This window comes from Bos grunniens, chromosome 23, assembly GCF_055505025.1.
Source record: "Bos grunniens cultivar Pamir isolate PY7600 chromosome 23, Bosgru_T2T1.0, whole genome shotgun sequence".
Lineage (NCBI taxonomy): Eukaryota > Metazoa > Chordata > Mammalia > Artiodactyla > Bovidae > Bos > Bos grunniens.
The window spans coordinates 39,346,634-39,367,429 of NC_141187.1; the positions used below are offsets into that span (position 1 = coordinate 39,346,634).

Sequence of the window (20,796 nt, forward strand, 5' to 3'; positions counted from 1 at the left end):
TAACCCCTTTTTAGAACCGGTGCTGGCAAAACAGTGATCAGAGAGCACACAGTATCGCAGTAGCATCGTTTCTTACAGGAGTAAAAAGAATTTACAGTCCGCGGGGGGCCGGACATCCAAGGTCAGAAGCTAGCAGTCCCAGTTTCTGAGCTTCTGCGACACAAACCCAGGGTGTAGGAAACTCTCCCCTTAAGGGGTGGGTGATGGGGCGCTGGCTGGGAGCATCGGGGTGTCCTTGGGTTTCCAGCCTCCGGCAGATGAACTCTTGGCCGCGGGGAAAGCACAGGAAACCTTCACCCGAGAGGGAACCGGGAGGGCGGGGGTGCTGAAACTGCGGCGGAACCAAAACAGGGTGTGGCCAGGGTGCTCCCGAGTGCTAGGCGCCCGCCTGGGTGACCCTGGAGGAGGTCGTTTTCGGGTGGCGGGGAGAGGACGGGGAACTCCGGAGAAGGAAGAGCATTGGCTCCTCCCGCCCCACCCCCGCCCGGGGCTGCGCAGCGCCGGGCGCGGGGCAAGGCGGCGGCGCCCGTGGCAGCCTCTCCCGCCCCGCGCGGCCCGGGCAGGGCGGGCCGGGTGGCGCTCGGGGGGCCGGGCTCTGGTCCCCACTCAACCCTCCCTCCCCCCGCCTCCCGGGCCGTCCCGGGCCGTCCCGGGCGGCCGGGCCAATGAGCGGCGAGAGGAGGGGAGCGGGAAGCCGAGCGCGCTGGGCCGCGGCCCTCCTACCGCGCCCGTAGCCGCAGCGCAGAACGCCAAGTTTTGCGCCCCGAGACTTTGCGCCGCGTCTCGTCCTCCGGCTCGCAGCTCGGTGTCCCGGAGCCTGGCGGCCGCGCGCTACCCTCGGGACGGCCGCCCGCGCGCACTCGGGCAGGAGGACGCCGAGCCGGGGGCCGGGGCTGGGGGCGGCTCCTCCCGAAGATGCAGGATGGCAGCGGAGCCTACCGCACCACGGGCTCCACCTGTCTGCACCCGCTCAGCGAGCTCCTGGGCATCCCGCTGGACCAGGTAACTGCGGGCGGGCGGCCAGGCCGCGGCTGGGGCGTGAGCGCAGGCACCCTCCCCGAGCCGGAGCGGGAGGGAAGCCGGGGGAAGCGGGGAGGGGGATGTTATCTACCTCCCGTCCCCGCCCCCAAGCAGATTTCCCTGCTTCAGACTAGACAGGTGGAGTTTTGTTTGTTTGAGTTGATGTTTTTCTCCTGTAAGTATGTGTATACCCTGCACAGCAGGTTCGAATAAACTTTTTTTTTTTTTGGTCTTGTTTGAAGTTTGGGGTTGCCTCCTTTCCTGTAAGCCAGTTCTAAAGCCTTCTGATAAATGAAATCGTGTTCCTTCTGTCATTGCACTCAAGTCTTCATTATTTTTAAGTTAGTTGAGCCTACTTAGAAAGTAAGCCTGAGTGATGTCTAAGCAGTAGTCTACCGTTTGGGGATGAGAGACCCGGGTTTTTCGGGCAGCGAGGCTTGGAAAATCGGGTTGACAGTTATTTTGTGCCGTGCGATCTCCATCCGCAAGGGAGGAGGGACACAGGATGCTGTGGTTTTCCGAGGGCTGTGGTTTATTCAGTCAGTCCGTCCTCGAGGGTCCAGGCTCCCTAGTAGGACAGGTTATTGGAAGAAGAGAGAGGCTGCTGCAGGTGTTTGGACGGAAACTGAAAATAGCAACAAACAGTAATTCCAGGTAAGAAATTTTTCTAAGCTTTGAGGCTCTTAACCCATTTTTTTGGTCTCTCTAGATGCTACAGGCTAGATCTGCCCTGTGTTTAGTAGTGAGCCAGTAAATACACAGCTGACCCTTGAATAAGACAAATTTGAATTGCATGGATTCACTTATATGTGGATATTTTTCAATAGTAAGTACTACAGCGCTGTACCAGTACTGAAGCTGCTTAAATCTGCAGTCTAGGAACGGAGGATTCAAGAGGCTGTCTGTAAATTATAGGCAGATGAACACCTGTGTGGTTGAAGGGTCAGCTGTATGTTATTTAAATGGAATTGAGTAAGGCGTCCTGGAGGAGGGCCTGCATACTCCTGTTTCCTGCTGAGTTTTCACCCAGTTTTCTTCCTCTGCCTGTTCCCTAGTAGTGAATAGTAGTGAAGTCGCTCAGTTGTGTCCTACTCTGCGACCCCATGGACTGTAGCCTACCAGGCTCCTCTGCCCATGGGATTTTCCAGGCAATAGTCCTGGAGTGGATTGCCATTTCCTTCTCCAGGGGATCTTCCCAACCCAGGGATCGAACCCCGGTCTCCCGCATTGTAGACAGATGCTTTCCCGTCTGAGCCACTGGGGAAGTCACCTGTTGCCTAGTGAACTTTAAAAATTCTTTCCTTCACACAAGAGCATACCTGCTGCACTTCCCACTCCCATTCCTTCAGCAATGAGGAAGTGAGAGCTGGATGTTTGCTTTACTCAGGCTGTTTTCCGAGCCACCCTCTACCTGGCCCCCTTTGAGGCTTTGATTCAGAACTCCACCTGATCCGACAGTTGCCTTCTCATCAGTTGTGAAATCCCGAAGGTCAGGAGGGTTTTTTTCCAGCTGCCAGTGCCTGCTCTTGTAGTGAGGATGTAGTGACTGCCAGGGACCTGCAAAGGCAGCAATAGCAGCAAATTCTCTAGCCCTGAAATGAAATCTAACTCAGAGCCGAATTTCCTTTCTGGGGAGTTTGTTTCATACTTAACCCCTCTACCCTCCATCACAATTTAATTGCACTTTCCATTTGCAGCAGAACAGCACAACTAGAGAATGGAGGAATCCAGGGAGGGTGGTTTTTTTTTGTATGGAAAGAGAGATTGTTAATAGATCCTGGAGATTGATGGCTAAGAGGTACCTAGGATGGATGTTATTAAGTGCCCTGTAACTGCCTCCACTGTCATCTTGAGTCTCCTGGATTTCTGGCAAAGGAATCCTGGTTTTAATTTATAAGAAAGAACAAAAGACTGAGAGGGGAGGGATTTGGGGGTACACTGAAGGAAAAATGTGGGCTTATAGACAAGGAAGGCACACCTGTGATCTCTTAGATCTTAGGGAGCCCTACTGCCCTTCAGTTGGGTCCAGTCACAGTGACTCTTGGTGGAAGACACCCATAAAGGGCAGTACCCCAGCTGGCTTATTTAGGCCGAGGGAGAATCCCAAACCATAAACAATGTGGTTTGAGGCGAAACTGTGGCTTGAGGGTTTGGAAGCTTGATGTGTTTTTCTCCCTCACACTTTTAAGGGCCTTTTAGATGTTAGACTGACTTGCGGGTAATTCCTGGTCTGCCAGAAATCTTCCTTTGTGACCGTCAGCTGGTATTCTACCAACCTGGAGCCTTAGGGTCCTCACGTGTAATGTGGGAGATGGCAAAGGACCTACCTCTGGGAGTTGAGACATTTTATATAGATGTAAAGTGCCCTACGGTCCTTGTATCAGGCAGGGGCCTGGCAGGAGACAATTCAACTCAATGGCTTATAATGAAGAAACTTCCCTGAATTACTTAAGAGTTGTGGGTGGCACTATAGGAGCCAATAAAGGATGTTCATGTACCAAGACTGGGCGCTGAAGGGGAAAAGGGAGAAAGTCCTGTTGCTGGATGCAGGGGCGAAGCAGAGAACTTGGCCCTTCTGCTCCCCATCCCCTGACCTTTGCATCTCTTGCCATGGCCCCTGGTGGGTGGCTGGCCTAGAGCACCTAGGTGAAGTGGTCTGAGGGGCTTCTCCTGGGCCACAGAAAGGGGACGAGAAATGTGGAGCCAGCTCTGGAGGACAGTCCTAGGCTAAGAGCCCAGTCCTTGATATACATTTGCTCCTGGCCCATTAAAGAGTACCTTCTTATTGGCCTGCAATTTGCCAAGAATGATAAAACATATCTCAAGTTGCCCAAGTAGTGCCTCATATACCATTTAAAGGCGGCAGTGAATCCTCTCCTTAATGTTTTAGCATTTCACATGTGTTTGTTAATTTCTGAATTGATTGCACTTGTGAGAATGTCTTTGGCTTCTAGGTCTCCCTGGGTCAAGTCGTTTATTATTTGCAACACCTGAGATATCTGCTGAGCATTCTGCTATGTGAGTGAAGAGCTCTGTTTTTCATCCGATTCTTGCATTTATCTCTTCTGTTAGCTCCTCGGGGGAGCCCATGTGCGTTGCAACTACACTCAGGAAAAGTCTCTAGTTTTAGTTTCTGGGGACTTTGACTAGCCTGGACTCCTCTGAAAGAGGTTAAATGCAAAATCATCTTATTTAATTAGAGACTTGGAGCCTAGCAGTTCAGATCCAGAGTATAGGAAATGGAGGATGTAGGGGCCTTCACAGGTGCCTCACACATGAGTTTGTTGAAAACTGTGTTTCTAGAATGAGTTCCTTTCTGTTGAGCAGATGTGGAGCTTGGGCAGGGAGCTTTTCTGTTTCTTATTTGCTTTTCTGTTTAAATCATCTGTTCATGCCCTCTCCACTCTGTTTAGGTTGTGGGCTATGACAAGATCCATCTTTAAACTGTCCCAGCCTTCGAATGGACTAGGACTCAACTAGTCCTAAATGGACTCAGCTACCAGAATGCTGACATTCCTAATGTGTGTGTCACTTGATCATATCCGAGGAGCTGTGCAAGAGGAGGAATTCCTGGCTTTAAGGTCTTTGCAATTTGGGGAACTCTGAGTGCCAAGACTTATGTTTTTACCAACTGAAACCCCCCAAATTTGTCTGTATTTGCATAAAGTATCAATTCATTATTAAATTAGGATTCTTTGTCTGGATTTCAGTTTTTCCCCCTAATTGACATCAGCAGAAAAAAGGGGCAAAGGAAAAATAGACCAGGAGATAAGAATCTAGGAAGTGATTTCCGAGGTTAAAGCTGTCAAGGTTTAGGCCTCTTCCTATAGGCTTGTATTACAGTTTAAAAGGCTAGTGAAGACTAGCTCTCAAGGCCTGGCCTTCTCAACTCATGGTGATATGCGGGTATGATGCTCCTACCCGTGTCTCTGGTGGCTCAGATGGTAAAGAATCTGCCTGCAGGGCAGGAGACCAGGTTCAATCCCTGGGTTGGGAGGATCCCCTGGAGAAGGGAATGACTACCCACTCAGTATTCTTGCCTGGGAAATTCCACGGACAGAGGAGCCTGGCGGGTTACAGTCATGGGGTAGCAAAGAGTCTGACCCTGAAGCCTCTGACCATAAAGTTTCTCTACCTGCCTGGAGTTTTCAGTCACCTGGTTGGTTCCTTTGCCTGTCTGTGGAAAGCCCAACCCTCAATTCTTGTCTTATCTAAGCCTTGCCCTTGGTTAAAGGCTTAACTCACATTCCACAGTCATTATTAAATATTTATTTCACACTTGTAATGCCAGGGACTTGGTCAGGTTGTAGTAATATAAGGATTAAGAAAAAAAGGTTTCTGTCCTAGAAGAGTTTATACACCTATAAAGGAGACAAAAGACCCACATAAATATTAATATACAAGTACTATGTCCTGATGAACCGGTGTAGGTGCTAATAGAGGTTTGCTGTTGTTCAGTCACTCAGTTATGTCCGACTCTTTGCGATCCCATGGACTGTAGCACGCCAGGCTTCCCTGGCCTTCACTATCTCCTAGAGTTTGCTCAAACTCATGTCCATTGAGTGGGTGAGATCCAACCATCTCATCCTCTGTTGCCCTTCTCCTCCTGCCTTCAATCTTTCCAGCATCAGGATCTTTTCCGGTGAGTCAGCTCTTTGCATCAGGTGGCCAAAGTATTGGCGCTTCAGCATCAGTCCTTTCAATGCACATTCAGGGTTGATTTCCTTTATGATTGAGGTTTACACGTGGTACCTTAGTGGAATGGAGACGGGAAAGCCACAGGACACCTTGGACTCCTGTAGAATTTACTGTTTACCTTTGACACCATTTGTATTTGACACTTAGTAAATGTTACTTTATTTTGTTAGCTGTCCTTCTACATTTGTGTGCTGAGTTTCAAACTAAAGTTTTCTTGAGGGTCAGGTTTTATTTCCCTTTGTATTCTAAACAAGTAATAAGTGAAAGTGAACGTCGCTCAGTCGTGTCCGACTCTTTGCGACCCCAGGGACTATACAGTCCATGGAATTCTCCAGGCCAGAATACTGGAGTGGGTAGCCGTTCCCTTCTCCAGGGGATTTTTCCAAACCAGGGATTGAACCCAGGTCTCCCACATTGCAGGCGGATTCTTTACCAGCTGAGCCACAGGAGAAGCCCAAACAAGTAGTAAGTACTCAACAAATGTTTATCATTAGTAACAGTATAGGCCCATGCTAATGGTGTATGTGATCAGATGTTGATATAGAGAATCTTGTTTTTCAAGTGGACAGTGGATGGGCCTTTGTAGGGAGAGGGCCCGCCACTGAACATCCCCCCTGTTGGTGGTGCCTCCAGGCTGTACCCTTGGGTTTCTGATTTGAACCATCTGCTCTCCACCCTAGGGCTTGACCCCAGCTCAGGATGCATTTGGCAGGCCAGAAAACGTCGGTCCTGCAGAGAGCCACTTTCATTTATTTCTTTGGCCTCACTGGTTCCTGCAAGGCCAGATCTCCTCTCCCCACTCAATTTCCCTTTCATTGTCCGAGAGTGAAAATCATTGACTCCCAGGAGGAAGCTCATGAGGTTAGACCACAGATAGCAAATCTTGAGTTTCTGCCGTATTCCAGGAATTCTTGGAACCAAGTGAGGCTGGGATGATTCAAAAGTGAATAAAATTGGGCCCTTGCTCAAAAAACTCACTAGCGATTGGGGCGGGGGACACAGAAGTCAACTGGTGTTGCTTCTGTGCAGTGCCTGGGCCAGCAGCATCAGCCTTGAAACTTGTTAGAAATGTCCATTCTCTCTGCTTGGCACCCCGTCCGCCGCTCTGCGGGGCAGACCCAGCCAGAGGGTGGTCTCATGAGCCCTCCTGGTGGTGCTGGGAGCAAGAAGTTTGAGAATCACTGCTGTGTACAGATAATTGGGATACAAATGAGTTTAGTGCAGTGGGGAGTCGGGTGAGGTTTGGTTGTCAGAGAGCATCTCACGGGTGGGGAGGAACATGAATTGGGTCTTGGAAGGACGAAGAAGTGTTTGTGTGGCAAGGTGGGTAGAAAGAACAGCACGTACAGAAACGGGGAAGTGTGAAACTGCACTTCATTTGAGGCGCTGAGCCCACTGAAGTGGCGGTGCGGCTGCGCTTGTGAAGACTGTGGGACCTGAAGACTGTGGGACCGTAGGTTGGGGAGGGGGGCGGGGGTTACATCACAGAGAAGCTGGAAGGCTCTGGTGAGGTGTCTGCACTTCATCCTGCGGACCAGGGGGCGGCAAGCTTTTTATATAAAGGACCGGACAGCAAACATCTTCAGCTTTGCAGGCAGTCTGTGGCATCCACGTCACTGTGCCTTTGTCACTTCAGAGCAGCCGTAGACAGTATGTAAATCACTGGGCCTGGCTGTGTTCTCCTGAAGCTTTATTTATGGGCACTGGAATTTGAATTTTATGTAATTTACATGGGTTGTGGCATTCCCTTCTTTTAAAAAAAAAAAAAAACTTATTTTTCGCCATGCTGGGTGTTCGTTGCTTCCTGTATGCTTTTCTCTAGTTGGGGGCTACTCTTCGTCATGGTGTGGGGGCTTCTCACTGCTGTGATTTCTCTTGTGGAGCTGGGCTCGAGGGCATTTGGGCTTCAGCAGTTGCAGCCCACAGGCTCAGTAGGTGTGGTTCTGGACTCCTGAGCACAGGTTCAGTAGTTGAATTGCATGGGCATAGTTGTTCTGTGGGACGTGGAATCTTCCCAGACCAGGGAATCAAACCTGTGTCCCCTGCATTGACAGGTGGATTTTTATCTGCTGTGCCACAAGGGAAAGTCCAAAATTCTCCTCTTTTGATTTTTTTTTTTTTTTTACAACCCTTAAAAAATGTAAAAACACATAGTTAACATGCAGGCCACACAAAAACAGGCAGGGGCTGGATTTGGCCCGAGGGCTGGAGTTTGAGATCCATGTCCTAGACTGATTTTCCTCCAATCTGGTGGATGGACCAGCATCCGAATCTACTGCCATGTATGCTTCTGGGATTCGCTTCAGGCCTAGTGAGTCCAAATACCTGTCTGAGTGAAGGGGCTGCCCAGGTGATTCTCCTGACAACAGAAGTTTAGAGGCACTGCTCACATCAAAGGGAAAGCGTTGAAGGGTTTAATGTGAAAGGATTTTCATCTTGTGAAGTGGGGTGGGAGGTCATGGCTGAGGGATGAAGGGATGGAAGTGAAGCCGGGGTTTTGAGGATGAGCGGATGTTTCAGGTGGTCTTTATAGGGGAGCAGAGAAGGAGCTGCCTGGGGTCAGGTTGAATGGGTTGCTGGGTATAATCAACCCACTGAAAGTCAAAAGTGTTAGGATTTGTGCCAGTCTGTGATTTTTCTCTTTCAGCAGCGCCTTCTCAGAGCAAAAGTGAAATAGACAGTTGGAAGGGAAAGTCGTTGAGACGTTAAGAAGTAAGGGTGTTGAGAGATGCTGACAAGTAGCTAGAGGTGGTGACAGTGAGAAGGGAAACATTAGGAGATTGGAGGGACTTTGAGGAGCAGGTGCTGGGGAAGTGAGAGAGCCAGGCGCCGGGGTATTCAAGTTGAAGATCCCTAGCAAAGCTTCCCTGGGAGAAGGAATGGAAATTGATTCAGTTTAGCAAGCCCAGGAACTAGGGGGGTTTGAGGAATTGTCCTCCTAAACACTGAAGCTCCCCAGGTGCCCGGGGATGTGAGGTGTGGTACCGAAGCTCTCCAGGAATGTGGAGGTTGGTGGATGCTGACAACTAGGAGGGACCAGAGAGGGCGTGACCAGCTCTGCTCTCAGGCTCTCGGCCAGCTGCTCTGCAGGGTGCATCCTACCCAGGGTTAGGAGGAGCCACACTTGGGTCTGGAGGGGAGGCACTTCCTGGCTGGAAGGATGGTGCCTCTCTCGAAGGGTGTTAGGAGCTCTCCTACCCCCTTTATAGAAAGAGGCAGCAGCTGAGCCTGATGAGGGGAGCAGAACATACCTGCTGTGTTTTTTTGGTGCCTGCCACCCCCGTTCCCTCCAACAGCCCCATCCTAGGGGTCCAGTTCATAATTGGTGCTAATTAAACACTTTAAGAATTGATGCTTTCAAACTGTGGTGCTGGAGAACACTCTTGATTGTCCCTTGGACAGGAAGGAGATCAAACCAGTCAATCCTAAGAAAAATCAACCCTGGATACTCATTGGATGGACTGATGCTGTAGCTCTAATATTTTGGCCACCTGATGTGAAGAGCTGACTCACTGGAAAAAACCCTGATTCTGGGAAAGATTGGGCAGGAGGAGAAGGGGATGACAGAGGATGAGATAGTTGGATGGCATCACCGATTCAATGGACATGAACTTGGGCAAACTCCGGGAGATAGTGAGGGACAGGGGAGCCTGGCGTGCTGCAGTCCATGGGGTCAGGAAGAGTCGGACACGACTTAGTGACTGAACAACAACAGAACACTTCATGAATACAAGACCAAACAAAATGCACTCAAATGCTTTCTTAAAAAAGGCCATTTTAGAGTTCTTTCTATTCAGGCTAATAAATAAGGGCAGAGGTATTACTTTCACATGATTGGCTGATTTTACACACACTTAGGGCTTTTAGTCTGCAAGTGTATGCTAAATGACAGGGGATGGTGGAAGAAAAATGGTCCAGAGCAGCACTGGGGGAGTCTGGACAAGCAGTGACTTTCTTCTCTCTCCTTGCCCATGTGGTAGTAAAATGGGAAAGCAGACACTGGGGGCAGACAGCTCTCCCACCAGGCCGAGAGCTGAGGGAAGGAGCTGGGAAGACTCTGAGGTTTCCGGAGCAGAGCAGAGGTCAAAAGTGGGAGGGAGGTCAGTGGTGGGAACATGAATCATGGAAGCGGAGGAAGAAGTCCATAGCTGCAAGTGTGCACACCCTACAGGAGGCTGGGGATGAGAGGCAGGTTGCTCTGCAGGGCAGGGAAAGTGCCCCCTGGGGGCGCAGGGGCCTGGTAAGGCCATGGCCAGCAACTGACCCTAAGCCTTGCAGTCTTTCTTGGAGCTGCTCACAAAGAGAGTGGAAAGAGCCTTTGTGGTTCTGAAGAGATTGCTTTTGGGAGATGAAAGGCGGCTTTTAAAATAACCAGAGGCTCAGCGGCGAAGAATCCGCCTGCAATGTAAGAGACGCAGGTTCGCTCCTTGGGTCAGGAAGATCCCCTGGAGGAGGGCATGGCAACCCACTCCAGTACTGTTGCCTGGAGAATCCCATGGTTGGAGGAGCCTGGCGGGATACAGTCCATGGAGTCACAAAGAGCTGGACATGACTGAATTGACTTAGCGTGAGCATAATGAAACGGTGAGATGTATTGAGGGAAAGACTATATTATAAACCCCAAATTCCATATAATAAAGAGGACAGGGTGGGTGGCGTTGGGCAATGTTCCTTAGTCCAGCCCTGTGTGTGGGAGGAATGACGACTCTATCCTAAGGGACTCGGGTAGGTCCAGGGGGTACTGGCAGGAATGGCCAGTGCTGGCTGGTGTCACAGTCCGGTGGCCTGATTTGACCACCGTTGAAGGGGGGTGTGGCCATATGCTTTCTGGAATTTAAGGCAGAGGCCTGGTGGGTCCTGGAGCTTCTGCCTGCCTGTCATGGAACAAGATGTGTTTCTTCTTGACTTGGCCTCAGTTTACCTGTCTGCCCTAAAGACACCAGCAACTCCACATGCTGGATGCTTAAACAGGCTTACAGGTCTTCAGTGGGACTTCCCCAGTGGCTCAATGGAAAAGAATCTACCTGCAATGCAGGAAACGCAGGTTCGATCCCTGGGTCAGGAAGATCCCCTGGAGAAAGAAATGGCATCCCACTCGAGTATTCTTGCCTGGAGAATCCCATGGATCCCATGGACAGAGGAGCCTGGCGGGCTATAGTTCATAGCGTCGCAAAGAATCAGACATGACTGAAGCGACTAAGCACTCACCCGTCTTCAGTAACTTGCCTGCAGCCCTAGGGCTGGGCGAGGGCAGAGGCAGGACTTGAACCTGGGCCTCTGCAGGCTTTGCTGTAGTCACTTCCTTACATGCCAGCATGCTTTCCTGGGTTCTGTATAGTCAGCGCAGCAGACAGTGCTTTCCTGTGGCTCAGATCCCCTGTGTCTTTTACACCTTCCAGCTTCTGTTCACACTTCCCCTCTCGCAGGCAGTAGCCCTCATCCTGATGCTCATTTCCTGTTTCATCCCCTCCTGCCTGCTCTCTGTGACCCTGGCCTTGCTCTCCCCTCTTCCCTTATAGACTCCCCCTCCCCCAGGGCCAAATGACCCCGCTTTTATTTTCTTTGTTTCTCCACAGCACTCTCTCCATATCACATGTACCTCTTTTGCGGGGGGAAGGATTATGACAGTAATCCAAAGAGTTATGTTTATTGACTTTGTATATGCATATCTAAAGGAAATCAACCACCCTGAATGTTCATTTGGAGGACTGATGCTAAACTGAAGCTCCAATACTTTGGCCGCCTGATGCTAAGAGCCAGTTCATTGGAAAAGACCCTGATGCGGGGAAAGATTGAGGGCAGGAGAAGAAGGAGGCAACAGAGGATGAAATGGTTGGATGGCATCATCAACTCAATGGACGTGAGTTTGAGCAAACACCAGGAGATAATGAAGGACAAAGAAGCCTGGCATGCTGCAGTCCATGGGGTCGCAAAGAGTGGGACGTGACTGAGAGACTGAACAACAATATGTGTTTCTACTGGTCTGCATATTGGTTCTGTGTGTCTGTTTCTGTCATTTTTAAAGAGAAAATTCATAGTTGATTTGCAATATTGTATTAGTTTCAGCTGTACAGCAAAGTGACTCAGTTATATCTATTTTTCAGATTCTATTCCATTATAGGTTATTAAAAGATACTGAATATAGTTCCCTGTATTGTACAGTACATCCTTATTTCTTATCTGTTTTATGTATAGTTGTTTGTATCTGTTAATCGCATAATTTATCCCTCCCCACCCTTTCCCCATTGGTAACCATAAATGTTTTCTATGTGAGTCTGTTTCATTTTTTTGTATATAAATTCATTGGTATTATTTTTTAGATTCCACATATAAATGATATTATATAATATTTGTCTTTGACTTCACTTAGTAGGATGTACTCTAGGTCCATCCAAGTGGCTGCAAATGGCAATATTTCATTCTTTCCTTACCTGGTGCCTCTTGTGTCTCAGATATTTCTTGGTCTTTCTGCCCTGCCTCGCTCTGAGAGGCTTCTTTCTGTAGTTGCTTATTGAACACTGGCTACCAAATATTGGGCTGGAAGAGGGATACAGAGATGAGCTAGGGCCTGTGCCTTCTAGCAGGCAGATTTATAAGCATGTGTAAACTCTTACAATGCAGTATGCTTAATTATTACAGAAAATGTGTGCACCCAGGCCTCAGCACGCCTGGGCCTCTTCTGGGAAATGATGTGTGTGGGGAGTGTTCTTCCTGGGAGTTCCTGCTTTAGAAGCAGGAGAGAAAGTGCAGGGATGGGGCCGGGGGGACAGGCAGAATATGCCAGGAAGAGGAAACTGAGCAAAGGCACTGAGAAAAGATGAACTTTCTCTGTGGGCAGTGACTAAGGCTGAGTCGTGGTCATCTTGGTATGCTTAGGCGTGTGAAGTAAAAACTAAACACACTTGATTCCATTGTAGTGGAATTTTATTTACATATTTGCGTTGGAATGGATGACTAAGTGATGAGAAACCAAGGGGCCAGTTCCTTTAACCACTGGGTTAGGCCTACCTATTTCCTATTTGGACCCTGCATTTCAGATTGAATAGGCCTAATTTCTGATCGAAAGTTAATTAACAGCCCAGTTGCTGATAGTGAAATGTGAATCTTGGATTGTGTAAGTATAACATTCTCCATTCCTGTTTTCATTGTGTGAAGTTGATAGATCTATTACCCTAGATAGATCTATTACTATATGATATAGTAATATCATAAATGCAGATATTATCATCATCTTTTGGGGGGGTCAGAATGTTTCATGTTTGTGTGGACAATATGTAGAAATCCCTTTCCCAGTCTGAAGTCAAGTCACTTATACAAAAAGTACAGTATACCCCAGTACTCTCGAGTATTTTTGAAGCATGGCCTCTGAATTACATTCATAAAAAAAATTTCATGAAAAGATTATATCAAAGCAGATACAATCTGGAAATATCTTTTTGTGGCAGCAACTTATAAAAAAATTAAGAATTCAGTCTGTGTAATTTAATCACAGTATTTGGTTGTGTACTTTTTAGAAGCTTTCTATTTTAAGTAAGTCAACCCTTTCAGTAAATAAGACAAAGGAAAAACTTGCTGCAGACTTATTAATGACAATTTCTAGTAGTTTTGCCAGAAAAGCAAAAGGATAGAGAATAATCAATGGGAAAATTACCTTCACATAGTTTATACTGGTTAAAAATAGGCTTTATTAAAAGACCACTATCCCTTAGGGCTCAGTTACATGACCATGTGCCACAAGATGAACTCATTAACCCATTTGTAATGGGTTTTTACTTGGCCAAAAAATATGTACTTGGTGAATCATTTACCAGCTTCCTTATAGTAGAAGGGCTCTGCTTATAACTGTTGTCAGTGGTTAATCTTCTCTGAAGTATGTTTTTGAAAGTCCACACGGCATTAAAGCATCTCTAAGTGTTGAACTAGGATTTCTGGGGGGTGGGAAAGGGGGTTGGTGCTGAGGGTTTCCCAACCATCCTAGTGTTAAAAATATTCCATACTCCAGCTTATCTACCAAAAGAACAACACAAAGCTTGGGTTCTTGTTTCATTTGAAAAAAAAAAAGAGCAGGGTTATACTGGAAAAGTTTTCTTCAGTTCTAAATTCATATTTCAAACAAGTAATTAAAAAATCCTGTGGTTTGTCCCCCCCTCGCTTTTGTCTCATTCCTCATTCTGTGCTTCTTTTCTGAAACAGAGTCGGCAGAGGTACATACAACATAAAGTTGCTAAGGCCTAGAGGAAGTTGCTAAATTCAAAAGTCATCTTGTGAAATGTCACGAAGTGGTTTAACTGTGAGTGTCATTGGGTTGAGACGTCTCCTCCGAAGACGTCCCCCACCCATCCCCACCCCTGCATGATTTGTTGCTCTGTCTTTCTAAAAATTTAATTTCACTTATTTTAAATATTTATCTGTTTTAATTGAACATGATTTGTGTTTGATTAGCTCATTTTGGGGGTTTTTACTTTGTGTAAATACAGATTTTAAGAAATTAGTTTTCTGACTAGGTAGTTTATGTATTTAGTGTCAGAATCACAAGGCAGAAAAGGGGGGGTAGGATGAAAGGTCAGTCCCAGTGGTGATCCCCCACTTATCCCCCATGCCCCTAGTTTGAAGCTGCTCACATTCCCTCCCCCACTGGCAGCCAGTGGCACCCTTTGAGAGGTAGGGGAGACATCCATGTATATGGAATCTTTTTGTCTTTTCTGATATAAGCGAGAGCGTAGGTTCCTCCACTCTTCTTTAAAAAAAAAAAAAAAGAAAACAAAACAGCGTCTCCTAGGAATTGATTCATATCTGTGTCTACGGAGCTCTTGCAATGCCGACTTCCTTTCTGCCTTTTCTGAGAGTTCTGTTTCTGTGCTTCCAGGAGTGACCTCGTCCTTTAGCCAAGGCTGAAAAACGCTGCTGGGGGTGGGTGATGGAATCGGGGCGGGGTCCTCCACTTTGGCATGGTCCCCAGGAATGTGTAGAGTGAGGACCCCCTCCAGTGGGACAGGTTGGGCGGTTGAATGCGGAGCTCAGGAGGAGGGGCAGAATGGGGTTTGCCTCCAGTTTCTGCTGGGAGGGAGAGAGATCCACTCTGGACTTAGGCTTGAGGATGTTGAGGATCATCTGTTCCTTGTGGCCCAGGGATTCAAATGGCTCTGCCTCTCTCAGACGTGAGGTCCATGGCCCGTCTCCAGAATTTCTGCTCTCTCCATCTGCCAGAAACGATGCTCCTGAAGTCCAGTGCAGCTCTAAAATTCTGTGATTCCAAGATCTTCAACAGTAGAGGGAAGGCTTGGTTTCAGATTGTAAAGGAACTCTTCTTGAGGGTGAAGACCCCCTTTTCTTTTTCCTTTTCAGTGGATGAAGCTCAAAGAATTGCACCTGTATACTTTCCTTTCTTATTTCTTTCAACGAAGTGTGTGCATTTCCACGCGTGTTGGCTGAAGTGAATAGAACTTCAGGGCTCTGGAATTGCTTTGCTTCCACCTCCTTGTTAGAGTCCGGTCAGAATGCCTTAGAAGTTTGTGTGCTTTGTTCTGGAAATAAGAGTAATTTATTCGAAAAGAGCTTCTATTTCTTGTTCACATGTTTGAGGAGAGAAATGTTTATCTTACTAAACAATTATTCGTTCGTGAAAATCACCTGATGAGCCTGAGGATTCGGGGTGAACCAAAAGTCCTTTGTATCTTTACTGAAAGTGACTTAGATGCATGTGATGATTTTAATAAATCTGACTGTAAAGTAAAAGTGAATCTGAAGCACAAATACATACTGGTGTAATTGTGTGTGAAAAAGAGCTTCTCTTTCTTGTTTGCTAGGGATGTTGAGCTGCTTTTCCTCCCTTCTCTATCCCAAAAGAAAATTGCCCATTCATCTCCAAACAGTAAGTGTTAACTTGCCTGCAGGTTCAAAAGGAAGCAAATCAAATTGGATTTGAAATTGTATTCAGAGGTCCACTTTCTCTACCCTGTGGAGGGAAGAACAACAACAAAAAATTTACGTTTTTTTTTTTTTTTTTAATGACTGGGGTCTGGGGGTGGAGTTTACAAAAAGGATATAATGAAAGGCTGTTTTGTAGTCTGAGCCTTACTGAGTTATCATTTACCTCAGTTTCATAGTGAGCTTGACCTAGTTGCAAATCTTGAGTTACGTGTTTTATCTTTCTATAGAGGTATTTAGAGTGTCTTTATAGATACCTTTATCTGATGGCTAGTTTGTTATCTTAATTTAAAAGAAGGCTGAAAGGAGGCTATAAACTAAAAGTAATCTTTTCATCAGAGTACAAGGTGGGGCCCAATTTCACTGTCTTGAGCAATAATGAATTATGACTGTGCACCTTCGCTATTTGAAACTTCGAGAGACACTGAAGGACAATAGTAAGCTGTCAAAGTGATTTAGAAATTGACCACTTTTTTTAATGAGAACTGGAACACCGTCTGTTGTATGCTTGGCAACCCCCAAGTATTTATTAGAGTTATATGTATCAAGATTGGTTCTCCATTGCAAAGTTTCTAGAGGATATGGTATAGTTAGAAAGGAGCAGGAAAAACGGTTATAAGGACAACTGAATTGAAGGTTCCTGAACAAAAGAAAGTGAACTTGAGTAGAGTTGACTAAAGGTGGCCAAAGCTGCAGACTGTGGAATGGTGGTGATCAAGGAGGACCATAAAATGCTGGTTTGGTAACCGTATCAGGGGTGTGCCACTGATGCATGTCATTTCCTGAAGATGGCCTTGAACTTGATGGCCTCAGAGAACTCCTTTGTCATGTCATTTTATAGGTATCCTCTCTTTAGCTTGAATGAAAATACTAAGAATCTCACCAATATTTCCAGAAGCAACTGGTATACCGTCTAAGGTTTGCTCTTTGCTTCATAATAATAGATCACGTTCTATGGTAATTAAAAAAAAAAATCCCAAATTTATTTTGGAATAATTTTAAATGTACAGAAAATTTGTAATGATAGTACAAAGAGTTTTTGTATATGCCTTCCCCAATTTTCCTCATTAGGTACCCTTGTCAAAAGTAAAACATCAACACTGATAACTGTTAAACGCATTGCAGACTTTTTGAATTCCACCAGGTTTTCAACTAATGTCCTCTTTCTAATCTGGGATTCTGTACCTTACAATTCACCCATTTCAGGTGTTCAGTTCAATGTTTTTTAGTATCTTCACAAGGCTGTGTGACCATTTTAATAACCAGGATGAGTCTCAGGAGACAGAACAACTAATGTGTGTTGTGTCCTGGGGCAGACAAAGAGCATTAGGCAAGTCTAAGGAAATCTGAATACAGAGCAGGCTTCAGTTAATACTAATGTATGGATATTGGTTCATTAACTGTGGCACATGAAACCTTTGTATGTAAGATGCTAATAATAAAGGAAATAGGGTTAGGCTATAGGAGAACTCTCTGTACTATCTTTGCAATTTTTCTTTAAAGCTGTTCTGAAACATAGTTTATACTTAAAACCTAATGCTATTTAATTAAAAAAATTTTTTTAATTAAAAAATATTTATTTGTTTTCGGCTGTGCCAGGTCTTACTGGGATCTTTAGTTGCAGCGTGTAGACTTCTTAGTTGGGGCATGCATGTGGGACCTAGTTCCATGACCAGGGGTAGAACTCACACCTCGTGCATGAGGATTGTGGAGTCTTACCCACTCGACCACCAGGGAAGTCCCTGCCTTTTTTGTTTTTAATCAAGGATCATTACTTGTGCCGTGTCTGTGAACACTGGGACCAGTGTGGTTTTAGAGAATTTTCTAGCCAGAAGAATGAAAAGGAAACACACAGTTACCCTGGTACGTGTTTGTTCTTTACATTCACTTTTGCTTTAAAGTCAGATTTATTAACATCATTGCATGCATCTAAGTCACTTTCAGTAAAGACGCAAAGAACTTTGGTTTATCCTGAATCCTCCAGCTCCTCATCAGGTGATTTTCATGAACAAATAATTGTTTAGTAAGATAAGTATTTCTCGTCTTGTAACATAAAACAGCAGAACCCCCCTCCCCCAAGCCCCCACCTCCACCTCCGAACGAAACTCTCCAGGCATTAGCCATTGCTCATTGAGGGTATTTCCTCATTAAGTTTTGACCTTGGAAGTGCTATTCTGCATCTCAGTTGCCCATTCAGCAGAACCATTCTAAGTGTCTATTGCTTAAGCCAAAAGAATTCATGCAAAAAACTCTTCTCAAAGAATTATGGAGGGCAAGCTGTAAAAAGTCGACCACGTTTTAGACCCAGGCTGTGTAATTAATATTTGTGTTTCCTTCTGACTTCTGTCCTGTGAACTCACCCTAGCTCAGTTGTAGTAGGAGCAATGCTGCAGTAGACTTTGAAGAGCTGGGTTTTAGACTTAGAGCCAGTCTTTTGTAGATGTGTAACCTTTTGGGGCTTCCCAGGGGGCGCTAGTGGTAAAGAATCCACCTGCCAACGTAAGAGATGCGGCTTTGATCCCCTGGAGAAGAGAATGGCAAACCACTTAAGTATTCTTGCCTGGAAAATTCCATGGAGAGAGGAGCCTGGCAGTTGCAGAGTCGGACTTGACGGGAGCACATGACCTTGGCCAACCTATTTAAGCTTTCTGAGCCTGATCCCTTATTTGTAAAATGAGCTATTATAGGTACATTAAGAGTGGTTTGAATTTCAAATGAGGCGGGTGATCCATGGGGAAGATTTTAGTAAACTGTTCATCAATTATGTGCATGCTGCTTGCTGTCACTTCCCCATCACCCCTTCCATCACATTTTTGAAGCTCAGAGGGAACAATACATGCTCAGTGCTCATGTCACAGCACTGAGATTAAGTGAGGTGGGTGTAGGTGGTGTTTGGAGGGGAAGTTGAGTTTTCAGTTAGTATCTGGTGATGAGTAAGAAAAGACTCAATTTTGAGGATTCTAGGGGATGAAAAAATTTAGTACTTCAAGACAGAAAAGATGGGGCAGAAGAAGGCAGTGAGTAAAGACAAGGATGACAGCTAGGGGAGGGGTGGGGGAAACTTTTTTTTTTTGACTGTAGTGAAATGGGAAAGAGTGGATCCAAGCTGAAATATAAGTAAATTTAGTGTATCCAGGAAGTGAGAAAGAACCTCTCATAGGAACCACTCTTTATCTGATAAACATTACTTCTTATCAATGAAGAGGCGGGGTTAGTTAGTTTGGGTATGTTCACAGCCAGCAGTGTGGCTGTACCTGTGGGATATTAGGAAAACTCAATTGTCTTCTGAAACAGACACCGAAGCTCAGGTATTTACTTATTATCAGCCACTTAGATATATAAAAGACAAGACTTCTATCTCTTCAAAGAAGAGGAAAATACAGCTTAATTCCTCAGGAGGTATGGGCCACATGTATATTTATTCTGTCATATGGCAAGAATTCTGCTTTCAACTTCTGGTCTCTGTGCTAACCTAGTTACGCATGTGTGCTAAGTTGCTTCAGTCATGTCCGACTCTCTGTGACCCTATGGACTGTAGCCTGCCAGGCTCCTCTGTCCATGGAATTCTTGAGCTTTTTGCAATGATTGCTTCTTGCATACTGTGCTAAGCACTCCATATGAATTATCTAAGCCACACAACCTCCTATGTGGTAAGTGACTTGTTTTAGGTCCCGTGGCTGGCCTACAGTAGAGCCAGGATTGGGACTCAGGAACTTTGGGTTCTTATCCACTCTTGTGTTTTATGCCTAAGGGCTTCAAGTGCCTCCTCAAAGCAGGGCTGATTAGAGAGTATTCAAAAGAGTATTTGGTAAGTCTGGGAATGAGTTAGAATACACAGCAAGTTTTGTAGCTGTCCTCTTTGACTTTGGCCACCTGATGCAATGAACTGACTCATTGGAAAAGACCCTGATGCTGGGAAAGACTGAAGGCAGGAGGAGAAGGGGATGACAGAGGATGAGATGGTTGGATGACATCACCGACGCAATGGACATGAATCTGAGAAGCTCTGAGAGTTGGTGATGGACAGGGAAGCTGGAGTGCTGTAGTCCATGGGGTTGCAAAGAGTTGGACATGACTGAGTGACTCAACTAAACTGAACTCTTTGGCTTGTGGCATGTGGTAAAATGACCCAGGGGATGTGTTAGGCTCTCCTGTCCATAGCTGGTGATGCTGTGGAGGGATGGATGGTCACAGCAGTTCACTCTGTGCTGCTTGAGTCACAAGCCCCTCAGTGTTTAATGCTACGTGTTAGCTTTTGAGAGTGACATTGGAGGGACTTCCCTGGTGGTCCAGTGGTTAAGACTTTGCCTTCCAGTGCAGGGGATGAAGATATGATCCTGGGTTGGGGAGCCAAGATCCCATGGGCGTTGTGGTCAAAAAAGCAAAACATTAAACAGAAGCAACGTTGTACCAAATGCAATAAAGACTTATAAAAGAGAGACCTACTTATAAAAGAGAGACCTCGGAAAACAAGAAGAGCTGAAGGAAGGTGAGAGCCCTGGAACCTAGTTCCTGGGAACAGGATTATTGAAGGAAGAAGAGGTGTTTAACTTAGAGAAGAAAAGCCTTAGATAGGATCCCGTAGTAGTGTTCAGATATTTGATGCATGTAATTATGCTGTGTCCTCAGCAGAATTGAACTCAAGGGGTGGAAACTTTAGGGAAGTAGGCTTCAATTTGTCACAGCGTTTCCTATTGATGAGATTTGTGTCAATAAAAGAATTGGTCATCATGGAAGTTCATGAGTGCCCTGTCCCTGGCAGTTTTTAAGTATTCAAGCAGAGGCGGTGTGGTGATGATACTCCTGCCATCAGGATCTACTCCCTTCCTTCCTGATAGCCCTCCCTGCTTGCTCTGCGTTCTTTGTTTATCCAGCTGTCAGTCCACAGTGGTTCTAGTTTTAGTATCAGCTGACAAACAAGTCAGTGGTTTAAGGAGCGCCTTTTCTCAATGGACTTTTAAAGACAGAAAGATCCCTAAATGATAAGCAATAGCAGAATAGTTAGATTGAATTATAGTATACTCAAGCTATGAAATTAGATACACGTATTAGAGAAAATGAGGTCAGGTTGAAAGATAGTCATCATATTGAGTGAAAAGAGCAAGTTGTAGAACAGTATGTGTATTATGATCTCCTGTCCTGATTAAAAAA

At 46.1% G+C, this 20,796-nt stretch overlaps 1 protein-coding gene across 17 annotated transcripts in view; it reads left to right on the forward strand.

Moving 5' to 3' along the window:
• The first annotated feature begins 743 nt into the window (after positions 1–743).
• The window catches only part of MBOAT1 (membrane bound glycerophospholipid O-acyltransferase 1), a 111,210-nt gene continuing 91,157 nt past the window's right edge, over positions 744–20,796 (forward strand). For 12 of the 17 annotated variants that reach the window (XR_015152427.1, XR_015152428.1, XM_086370095.1 and 9 more), the window contains exon 1: positions 744–1,002. Coding sequence is in view for 10 of the 17 variants with exons in the window: in XM_086370082.1 (XP_086226208.1) it covers positions 916–1,002 (87 nt within the window). In the remaining 7 variants the exon portion in view is untranslated. Of the gene's footprint in view, positions 1,003–1,537; positions 1,675–4,433; positions 4,927–13,911; positions 14,009–20,796 lie in introns of those variants that run through there. The other 5 variants (XM_086370101.1, XM_086370084.1, XM_086370086.1 and 2 more) reach the window with 4 other exon arrangements.